This window comes from Octopus sinensis, unplaced genomic scaffold (genome assembly GCF_006345805.1).
Source record: "Octopus sinensis unplaced genomic scaffold, ASM634580v1 Contig15949, whole genome shotgun sequence".
NCBI classification, from domain to species: domain Eukaryota; kingdom Metazoa; phylum Mollusca; class Cephalopoda; order Octopoda; family Octopodidae; genus Octopus; species Octopus sinensis.
This window is the reverse complement of record NW_021834019.1, coordinates 10,001-22,500: the sequence shown is the minus strand read 5'-3', so window position 1 is coordinate 22,500 and position 12,500 is coordinate 10,001. Positions and strand designations below refer to the sequence as shown.

Genomic DNA, 12,500 nt, shown 5'->3' with positions numbered 1-12,500 from the left:
TATTTCATAAACAAACCGAGATACGATTCTGAAGTTCCGGAAATACATTTTGCAGCAGAATTTAAGAATCAAATTAGTTATTATCCTAGCCTGGAGCTGGTCGATAGAATGAAGATGAGATGAACAGTCTTTTGCCAAAAGTCTTCGTATGTTCTCATAGAAGTTTTATTAATATATCTAACAATTAAATTATCAATCGTAAGAAATTTTTCTGATATACAGCGATAACATAGATTACTAAAATTATAAATTAAGAGAATTTTATAATTGCCTCTGTATATGCTTTCTCTAAAAGTACGCCCATGGTGGAGATTTATCTTATTAGATTGGGATGGGGACTCGAACTGTCCGATCGCAGTGGTTTTACGGCTCGTTGGGGATACTTTTATGGCATTGGAAAAGTTGTGGGATGACACGTATTAAAGATGGCGAGCCTGATACAAAATTGTTTATATATGTATATAAACAGGCCAACTGTTTATATATTTATATACAGGCAAACTGGCAGAAACTTTACTACGCCGGGCGAAATGCTTACAGGTATTTTGTCTGTCTTTACATTCTGAGTTCAAATTCCGCCGAGGTCAACTTTGCCTTTCATTCTTTCGGGGTCAATAAATTAAGTACCAGTTGCGTACTGGGCTCGATCTAATTGATTGGCTCCCCTTCCCCAAAATTTCGGGCCTTGTGCCTATAGTAGAAAAGTATATTTATATGTATGTATGTGTAACTATATATATTTGTTTGCATGTTTATATAAGAATGGATTTTAGATAGCTAGGTGTACATAGCTATTCTTTTACTGGTTTTAGTCACTAGACTGCAGCCATGCTGGGGTATTGCCTTGAAAAATTTTTGTCGGACGAATCGACCCCAGTACTAGTATTTATTCCGTCGGTCTCTTTTTTTTTGTACTGAATCCCGAATTTAAGGGTCTGTAAACAAACCAAAACTGGTAGTCAAGCAGTGGTGCGGGACAAATACACAAACACGCTTACGCACACACGCACACCCACACACCCACACGCACACATGTACATATACGATGGACTTCTTTCAGTTTCCGTCTACCAAATTGATACACAAAACCTTCGTTGACCGGAGGCAAAAGTAGAAGGTGCCACACGGTGGGACTGAACCTAGAACCGTGAAGCTGGAAAGCATATTTCTTATTACACACACACCCACACGCACATTCTCATGTAAAATGCTTTACATACGATTCCATTATATGCAAAATTAATTCTATTTAGGTATGTAATTCCATGTTACGGCATGAATTTCTGGAATGTAACGCTCATATATATATAAATATATGTGTGTGTGTGCGTGTTTGTGCTCACCTAATTACCCATATATGTATTTCTATATATCTGTGTTCCTGTTAAGGGAATGATACAGAGAAACACCGAAGGGGAGAGATAGACGGAGAGGGAGAATTCTGGAGATCTAGAAGGTAAATATAGTTACCTTAAATTCGGAAATAGAAACAAGAACAGCTATTTTAAATAAATATATAAATATAAGCGACGCCATTCTTTTCATTCGGTCGTTGTATGTTGGTCAAACCTTCAGCGAGTTCAACAACACAGAGTTTAAAATGGAGGAAAAGACACCCCCCCCCACAAAAAAACACACACACACAAAAACCAAAAACAAAACAACAAAACAAAAAAAAACAGCAGTCATAGATGTGAGAGACACAACTACAGCAACAAATGTTGAAACGAAAATCGAAAACAACGCTATCTTAGGACGAAAACTTACAAGCATATACACAATGTTATATATACGTATATACAAATACAAATATGTGTGTATTTATGCATATGTACACAAATATGCATACATACATATATATGCCTATATATATATATACATATATATGTACTTATATATGTATATATATTTATCTATATAGATAGATAAACAAACAGACGTGTCTATCTCTCTCTCCCCCTCTCTCTCTCTATCTATCTATCTCTTGCCCATACGACTACCATCCTTCATTGATTATTGATAGAGAATCTCTCAAGTGTATTTCTTTGTCAGTTTATTTCTTCCGTTGTATGGAGGTGTAGTAGTGGCAGCGATGATGGTGATTATTTTACGATGGTATTTGTTGTATAGTTTACTGCTCAGCACTGAACATAGTAAACGCCAGTGTGTAAAAGACGTATAACAGTAAACCAATGGCGGATCTAATATCGTTTTGCGTCTTTCGATCGAGTTTGGATTCTGCATAGTCGCCATGTTGTCCTGTATCTTTAAGGTCGGCGCATATATATCTTGTCAGTTGTCTGTACGCTGTTCTCGCTTTTCTCCGAGTTTTCACACACTCACACACTCGTGTTGTGTGTGTGTGTTTGTATATACTTACGTATTTGTATATATTTATATGCATGTATTTATATGTATATATTCGTATGTATGTGTGTATGTACACACATACGAGTATAGTCTTTACTGAGAAGAAAAAATGATATAACATTTTGTTTTTCATTTGATTTTCAAATTTTTGTTTATATGTGTTTATTTATGAATTAGAATCTATACCTTTTAAAATTATCTATAGGTTTATGTGTGTGAATTTGGGATTGTATATATATATATATATATATATATATATCCTAACATGTGTTTTTATATATTTGTATGTATGTATGTATGTATGTATGTATGTATGTATGTAGGTATGTATGTATGTAATATATATATATATATATATATATATATATATATATTATATATATCATATATATATATATATTTGTCCAAAGTCACAGAGTAGGAGTGGGACGGAGTAGGAGAAAGAGTAGTATAAGTGAAGTTAGAGAAGACAAAATAGTAATACAGTGAAGGAGAAGTAGTGAGAGTAATGGTCCTGATTAAGAGGGAGTGAGAGAAAATAATAGCAATGAGAGAAAGGAAGGGTGATAGATGAATAAGGAAAGAAGGGGGGAAAAATCAGCGTTTCAACTCTGTGTGAGTATATGAGTGAATGTTCGTGTGTGTGATTATTATGTACTCATTTTATACCTCATATATATATAAAATACTACAACTAATCGTCATTTTTGACGGCACATTAGCACATTTTTGTATGTGTTTATATATTTATGTTAATTTAAGTATGAGATTTTTCACTAATATATAAGAGCGTGTATCTGTGTTTTCATGTATGTGTGTGTATGACTTTCTGTGTTTGTATATATGTTATTGAAGTTTATTGGAAGAATTCTGAAAGCGTATTGTACTCAGTGTCTATGTGAGAGAGTAAGTGTACGTAAGTGTACGTAAGTGAGCGTGTGTGAGCTGTGTGTGTCTGTCGGCGAAATGTGTTTTATTCATTTCGTATCCTATTACAGGTTTGTGAGTCTGCAATAAAGACTCCTTCAATTGTAAATTTGATATTTTATCATTATTAAGAAAACTAAGTAAGAAGCCGTTGTGAAATTCCCTTATCTATCTATCTATCTATCTATCTATCTATCTATCTATCCTATCTATCTATCTATCTATCTGTCTATCTCTGTCTATCTATCTGTCTGTCTGTCTATCTATCTATCTGTCTGTCTGTCCTGTCTGTCTGTCTGTCTGTCTGTGAATATATATAATACGTATATATATATATATATATATATATAATATATAATGTTGTGTATAGTTTCCTCTTTAATATAATACATTAAAGGCAGTGCCTCTGCGTGGCCTCAGCCATTAGCTGAAACTTGTAAATGAGATATGTATATACATACACACGCACATATATTTGAATTGGCTTTTATTCTCTCTCTAATTATGTATTTTTTCTTATTATCTCTGTTTATTTTGTGGCGTTCCTTTTTCTTGAAGAGCGTAGGCTCGAAACGTAAAAGACTTTCTCACCTTCCCTGTTCGTTGTTTATACACCTGTCTTTTGTTTTTTTTTTTATAATTCCAACTATATATATAAATGTATATATATCTATATATCTCTCTCTCCCCCCCTCCTCTCTGTATAAATATATATATATATATCTATATATATATATATATAATATATATATATGTGTGTGTTGTGTGTGTGTGTGTGTGTGTGGAGGCGCAGTGGTTGGGAAGCGGACTCGCCGTCGTAGTGCACGGTTTCGATTCCCAGACCGGGCGTTGTGAGTGTTTATTGAACGAAAACACCAAAAGCTCCACGAGGCTCCGGCAGGGGGTGGTGGCGATCCCTGCTGTACTCATTCGCCACAACTTTCTCTCACTCTTTCTCCTGTTGGCCTGCTCGCTTAGCCAGCAGGGTGGCATCATTTGAAAGCTAAAACAATGCGAAGCGCATTGGGACCAGCGATTTGTAGCAACATCTGATAGTCTGGCCGGTCACGGTGATCACGGTGATATATATATATATATATATATTGGTTCGTGTTTATTGAAAGTCTCTGAAAAGCTGTTGTTTATGTACGCGAATATGTTGTTTAGCCCCAGGTCAAAGAGCATTACAATTGTGACTACGCTAAGGGTTCACACCAGTTAGAAATAACAGGTAGATAACGTTATGACCCTAAATTAGTAGAGTTCCATAAAAATGTAACTAGAAATATAGCTTGAAGAAAAACAACATTATTCATTGCCCAACATCATTTTAATTTTACTGGAAAATATAAACGTGTTTCGGTTTTATCATAATCTCATCAGCGAAGCATAAACTTCAACATACATAACGATGTCGTGATGAGAGAATAAGTCAATGAAAAAGAATGTACAATGGTTGGAATAGGAAACCAGCACTGTTTTAGAGTTTATTACTCAGAGATACTTATATGAAACACTTTAATGTTTGAATATCCAATTCCCAAGATCCCCCCACACAAGGAATATATATTTATCTATCTGTCTGTCTGTCTGTTTGTATGTCTATTTGCCTGTTTGTCCTAAGATACTGAAGATTTTGAAGATCCCTTTAGAAAATAACTTTCGTAGGATATGTTTACATACACACACTTAAATAGGTGCCTCGCTCCTTCAGTTTCTAAATATATCGAGCGTTTAAAGGATTATAACAGACTTAAGTATATTCAGTCGCGTCTTCATAGAACGCTTGTCTCCCTACATCAATGACTCCAGAAATTATAATCTTTGTCTTACGGTAATGTATAACATTTTGCGACAGTCTTTTGAAATCGGGAACAAGAATCGGTATTGGTAAATTCTTGCAGACACAACTATCGATATCTGTTGAGGAATTTCCAATAGCAACTGGTGAAAATAGTTTATTTCACATATAAAGAACTTTTACCATAGTTTGGAAAATTATCATATAATGAAAAAGAAACGATTCTTAAAATATACAGACATTATTCAACACTTAAACCTCCTTATCAGTCGCATTCCTTGCATGTATGTATATATATATATATATATATATATATATATTATAATATATATATATATATTGCTTTATATATTTATATATAAATACATACATATATTATGGCTGCTCCCTCGTTATCGAGTATGGCCATTGCACGAAGCTTAACTGTTACTGGTGCTGCTCAGCCATACATATATACATACATACATATATATATATAACGTCCTGACGTTATATATATATATGTATGTCAAGCAAACACTGAGTACAAAGGAAGAAGGTTAAATTTCCAACAAGTAGATACCAGAAAATGTATGTAGAATACAAATCTCAGGTAAATCCTCACGTACTACAGGTAAATCCAACAATCCTTATGCAGGATTTTTAGAAATATGTACGAAGAAAATCATTTCTTTATTTTAGATCACACCTTAAAAATCCAACAATTGTTTCAATTGCATTAACATATACATATATATATTCAATTATTGGGGTTTAAGGTATGATCTAAAATAAAGATATAATTTTCTTCATACATATTATCTATTGTTGTCTGTGTGTATGTATATATATATATATATATATATATATATATTATATGCACATACTAATATACATACTAATATATATATATATATATAATAATATAATAATTATATATATATAATATATATTATATACATATACATACTATATATATATATATATAATATATATATATATATATATTATAATATTATATATTATATGTACACGCATTCACTAAAAAACTATATCACTTCTTTTTACATGTAAATAGATGGATATATCACGTTTTATGCTATAATGGTTGAATGGATTAATGCGGGAATTTTCATATGGTTTTTCGGCAACCCTATAATCTGAATGACAAATCATATTTTGATGTATTTAAGAATATGTTTTCTCATATATCGTTGACTTACAATCTTTTGAATAATCGGCAACGTTAAACATATGATACCAATCGCTATGTTTGTGCTGATGTAGATTTTTGCATAGACAGATGCGAATAACTTTTACACCCTAATTCATATAATTGAAAATAAATTAACCAAGGGAAATAACTGAAATGCGCCTATTGAATGAATTTTGATATCTGTAACAGGAGATGCTGCATTTTCTTAGGAAAGTGTTAGCAGCTCTCATAGTAAAGGATTGGGTAGGGTGAGGGAAATAATCTTTTAAATTTTCAGAGTAAATTCTTAGGAGAAGAAATGCCTGACATTGTAGGTAGGGGACAAATGTGGACATATTTCAGGCTATTAGACGTCATCAATATAATACACCTTCAGACAAAATAGGGAGTTGCAAGGTATTGAAATCAAATCGATTTATAGCATATTGATATAACATATGAAAAAGAGAACAGACATTATATATATAATATATATATATATTTATTTATTTTATTTTTTATTTTATCTAGTTTCAGCTCACGAGCGTGGCCATGCTGGGGCACCGCCATATATATATATATATATATATATATATATATATATATATATATACATCTAATTTCTGTTCTCATTATATATATATTTCAGTAAAAACAATTAAGATTCAAGTGAGTTCCAATGATTCACATGCGGTACTTAACTTAGATGCACCAGAAATCTATATGGTATTAACCATAAATTATGTGGGGTGATTATAAACAGAAAAAAGCAACAAGAATGGATTAGTTGTTCAGTACAATTGTTTCATACGAAGAACAGCTTTATAAAAGCTGCAAATATTGCATTTGCAAAGCAGCAACAAATACAAATGTCCCGTATTCATCAGCCAAACACATATGAGTTTCCAAACGTTGGAAAACTCATATGTGTTTTGGCTGATGAATACGGGACATTTGTATTTGCTGCAATATTTGCAGCTTTTAATAAAGCTGTTCTTCGTATGAACAATTGTACTGAACAACTAATCCATTCTTGTTGCTTTTTTCTTGTACATATATATATATAATATATATATATAGATATATATTATATATAGATATATTTATACTTATATACATATATGTATATAAGTATATTAAGTATATAATTTAACTTGTAAAACAAATTCAACAAATACACCCATATAGTTCTTAATGAACACCATACCTATGTAATTCTAATGTCTTTTCGGATTTTTTCCTTTCCTTAATTTTTGCTACTGATGAATGCTTTTTGACATTCCAGATTCTTGAAACGAATTTATTATATTTTTGTAGGAAACGATCGTATAGCTGTATGCATAAAATTTATTTCAGTCCGTATTAACATCTAATCTCCTCCATTTACGAAAAATACAATTGAATTTCTTGAACTTTGTTTTATAAGTTTAAATCATATACTTAAATAGACTTACATAAATTTTATATCTACATGTATACATATAAACATGTATATACACACATACACATGTATATATGTATATATATATACATATATATATATACATGTGTGTATATATATACATGTATATATATATATATATACATGTATATATATGTATATATATATAGATATATACATGAATGTATATATATATACACATATATACATGTATATACATATATATATATACATGTATATACATATATATAATATATATACATGTATATGTATATAAATATATGTATATATATACATACATACATGTATATATCTATATACATATATACATATATACATGTATATATATGTCTATTATATATATAACACATTACCTATACATACATATATGCATATATATATAGATTATATATAATATATATATATATATATATATTATATCATAATATATATATATATATTCACTTCATATGTTTTTTACTCTGCTAAGATTCTGTTTTAAGTTGTATAACACTAAAACAAGTTTAATATGCGCTCTCCTAGTTCATTGCATAAACCTTTATTCCCATATATTTTGAGAATCGTGTGTGTTGGTGTGTGGGTGTGTGCGTGTTTGCGCGCTCGCGCGCTTTTGCCTGTGTGCTCAATTTAAGCCTTTATTTATTCTGTGGTGTTACAAAGAAAGTATTGCATAGAAGCATTAAGACGTTACATAGCGGTAATTAATGGTTTAATGTGGCGATGATAAGCTAAGAGTGGTGAAGAGAAGATAGCGATGATAAGAAGCCGGCAGTTAGAAATAGTTAAATGGAGTTAGTTAAGAGTTAATCACGTGATAATATGAACAAAAGCACGAAGATACCTGAAAAACCAATGAGTTGTTCTCGAAGAATCTTTACGGGCTGCTTTACATCTGTAAGAAGTATGATGCAAATATATTTATATAATACTATCATACCTTCGGTGCCGATGAAGATGTGAATTGTGTGTGTGTATATAATAATATATATATATTATATATCTATATATATATATATAGATATATTATATATATATATATATAATATATATATATGGGATACTTTTATGAATATTTTGCAAATACGGCAGGAAACATACTGTATACAGTTTTCTTCACGAGCCGATTAAGTATCGTTTATCAACAAACATAGAATACGTAATATATTATATATATATATATATATATAATATATATATATTATATATATATATATATATATATATATATATAAATATACTATATTATATATATATATATATATATATAGAATATATATATATAATATATTATATATACATAGCTTCCTCAAGTAATCTAAATGGGTGCTGAAGCTCAATATGTCCGAATGATGTGGACAATATATACGGAAATAACTGCATTAGAGTTTTATACGCATGCACAGACATACATCCACACTCACACATGATGTCCCTAAATCTACACTAGACACATTCACGAACTCTGATGAAGGTCATTACATTTAACAAAAATAAACGAGAAACACCAACACAGACGAAACATCTGATAATCTGTTTGCTTCGCTGATAAAGTCGTCCAGATTTTGGTCCGGCCTCAACTTGAACAGACAAATGAGCAAAGACAATCTAGCTATGGCCATCTCATCTTTTCTCTCGAACAACATTGTGCTTTGTATCCACGGTAAGGTGTCAACTGACAGAGATTTGACTGTTATTTCTGGCATTTTGAGTGACCATGTAAAGCCTATCTTGGTTTGTCTATAATGCTGTTGTTGCGGTGGTACATTAACCACAGGTCAGTAAAAAGCGCTCCAGCCATGATCATCCTGTCTTTCATTACACATACAGCTGATATATATATATATATGTTCTTTTAAATGTTTCAGGCATTTGACTGCGACCATGCTGAAACATCTTAAAGGGTTTTAGTCGAACAAATCGACCCCTGGACTTACTTTTTACGCTTAGTACTTATTCTATCGATATCATACGGGGATGTAAACACACCAACACCTGTTGTCAAGCGGTGACAGGGGAGAGACAAATACAGACAGAAAGACATATATGTAAAATTCTTAAAAACCAACAGAAATAAAACGCTCAGAAATGCTTTCATATATCCTTAGAAATGCCCACTTGTTCATTGAAAGCTTTCAAAATACTAAGAATTAGAATACTTCTTTTATATTCGACCGACATATTCTTGCATAACCAAAAAATGACTGGCACTCAGTGAGTTTCAGTTGATCATGAAATTAACGTACAAGTTGCTGAGTACTCCACAGACACGTGTATCCTTAACGTAATTCTCAGGGAGATTCAGCGTGACACAGTGTGACAAGACTGACCCTTTGAATTACAGCTACAACTCATTTTTGCTAGTTGAGTGAACTGAAGCAACGTGGAATAAAGTGTCTTGCTTAAGGACACAACACGCGGCCAGGAATCGAACTCATGACCTTACGATTGTGAGCCGAATTCCTTAACTTTTGAACCACTCGCTTTCACTAAAAGAAATACTCTTTCATATACACATGTAAGTCTAGCTAGTCAACATTCTAACAAACAACAAATGTATCTATTTCTCCGTAGATTGAAACATGATGAAAGGCGCAGGAGTGGCTGTGTGGTAAGTCGCTTGCTTACCAACCACATGGTTCTGGGTTCAGTCTCACTGCGTGGCACCTTGGGCAAGTGTGTTCTACTATAGCCTCGGGCTGACCAAAGCCTTGTGAGTGGATTTGATCAACGGAAACTTAAAGAAGTCGGTCGTATATATGTATATATATATGTATGTGTGTGTATATGTTTGTGTGTGTTTGTTGGTCTCCCCAACATCACTTGACAACCGATGGTGGTGTGTTTACGTCCACGTAACTTAGCGGTTCGGCAAAGAAACCGATAGAATAAGTACTAGGCTTATAAAGAATAAGTCCTGGGGTCAATTTGCTCGACTAAAGGCGGTGCTCCAGCAGGCCGCAGTCAAATGACTGAAACAAGTAAAAGAGTAAGAAAAAGAGAGAGTCTTAATCAATTTTTGACCCTTATTGGGGGTCTCATCAGAACGGTCTACATCACTTACTTTATCCCAGAGAAACAAGGAGTAAATCTATTTATTTATATTGATCAAATCTAGGAGTCTCAGGTGATTGAAGTGTAAAGAAGAAGTGAAGGAGGCGAGTTGAAACGAAATGTAAATGGAATGAATTATTAACAAAGAAGAAATGTGTAATATCGTCGGCTCCAGCTCGTATCTGAGCATTGGGTTCGTCAGTCTCCATCCTGTCTCCTCGGCTGATGTTTGTGCCGAAAGTGACTTTGGAGTCCAAGTCGGTGGTGAAAGAGTCGTGGGCAGAACTCGGTGCAGGTCGAGGATGTTGAAGACGCTCCTTTCTTCTCCTGCATTTTGCCTCCTCAATCTGTTGTCTGTGTAATAAACAGCAATTATACAACGTATAATCTGAAATATTGACCATATTCTAATTTAGTCAGTTGAACATACAGAGAACAGTGAAAACATAGAGACATGCCTTTCTCAAGGACACAATGCGCAGCCTGGGAATCGAACTCATGGCCTTACGATCGTAAGCTGTGTACCCGGACCTTTAAGCCACGCCGTTTCACTGACTAGGAGACCGTAAAATAGCTGCAACTTCCATACTGAGATAATAACAGATGGAAACTATTCTCCTAAGATATGAAATAATACACCACATTGTGAGAGAAAATCCTATTTAAGTTTCTATAAAATATATTTGGAGACACAACAATGAAGCAAAGTTAAATCATACACGCGGCTGGCCACCCAGTTTTAGGTCCTCAAGCCTCAGAAAGTGAAAATTCGAAAAATAGTCTGGAATTTGAGACTTATTAACCGACCACCAAAATGATACAATCATAAGCCTGACATAATTTTCCATGCGAAAAATTAAAAGTTTGCTACCAATAGCAAATGACTTTAACGCGGTACATATCTGGACGTCATCGGTTTAACAGCGCCACCAGGTCGGTGAATGTATTCAGTGGAGTGAAAAAGAGAGAGAGAGAGAGAGAGAGAGAGAGAGAAAGAGAGAGAGAGAGAGAGAGAGAGGGAAGTGTGTGTGTGGGGGGAAATTGTATACAGAAATTATGCTTCCTTCGCTCGATTTTCTGCTTGATAGTTCTCTACAAAATGATGCATGCATCTATCTATCTATCTATCTATCTATCTATCTATCTATCTATCTATCTATCTATCTATCTATCTATCTGTCTGTCTGTCTGTCTGTCTGTCTGTCTGTCTGTCTGTTTGTCTACACATGGATTCATATATGTATATATCTACGGACTCGTATTCATACATGTACACACACACATGTATATAATAAAATGGTCGTAATAATAATGAAAATTGTTGTACACATTACTGCCCAGGTACACTACAACTCACAAGAAAAGTAGCCAAAAGCGCATGAACAGTGGCACTCCGTCGGTTACGACGACGAGGGTTCCAGTTGATCCGATCAACGGAACAGCCTGCTCGTGAAATTAGCGTGCAAGTGGCTGAGCACTCCACAGACACGTGTACCCCCTTAACGTACTTCTCAGGGAGATTCAGCGTGACAAAGAGTCCCCTTTGAAATACAGGTACAACAGAAACTGGAAGAAAGAGTGAGAGAAAGTTGTGGTGAAAGAGTACAGCAGTGTTCGTGACCACCCCCTGCCGGAGCCTTGTGTAACTTTAGGTGTTTTCGCTCAATAAACACTCACAACGCCCTGGTCTGGGAATCGAAACCGCGATCCTACGA

At 33.5% G+C, this 12,500-nt stretch overlaps 1 protein-coding gene across 1 annotated transcript in view; it reads right to left on the bottom strand.

The window, feature by feature from the left end:
- The window catches only part of LOC115230626, a gene marked incomplete at its 3' end in the record, with an annotated part of 45,699 nt that overhangs the window by 24,015 nt on the left and 9,184 nt on the right, over window positions 1-12,500 (bottom strand). Inside the window, exon 2 of the mRNA XM_029800765.2 lies at window positions 8,576-8,626. Within this exon, the coding sequence (XP_029656625.1) occupies window positions 8,576-8,626 (51 nt within the window). The remainder of the gene's footprint in view (window positions 1-8,575; window positions 8,627-12,500) is intronic.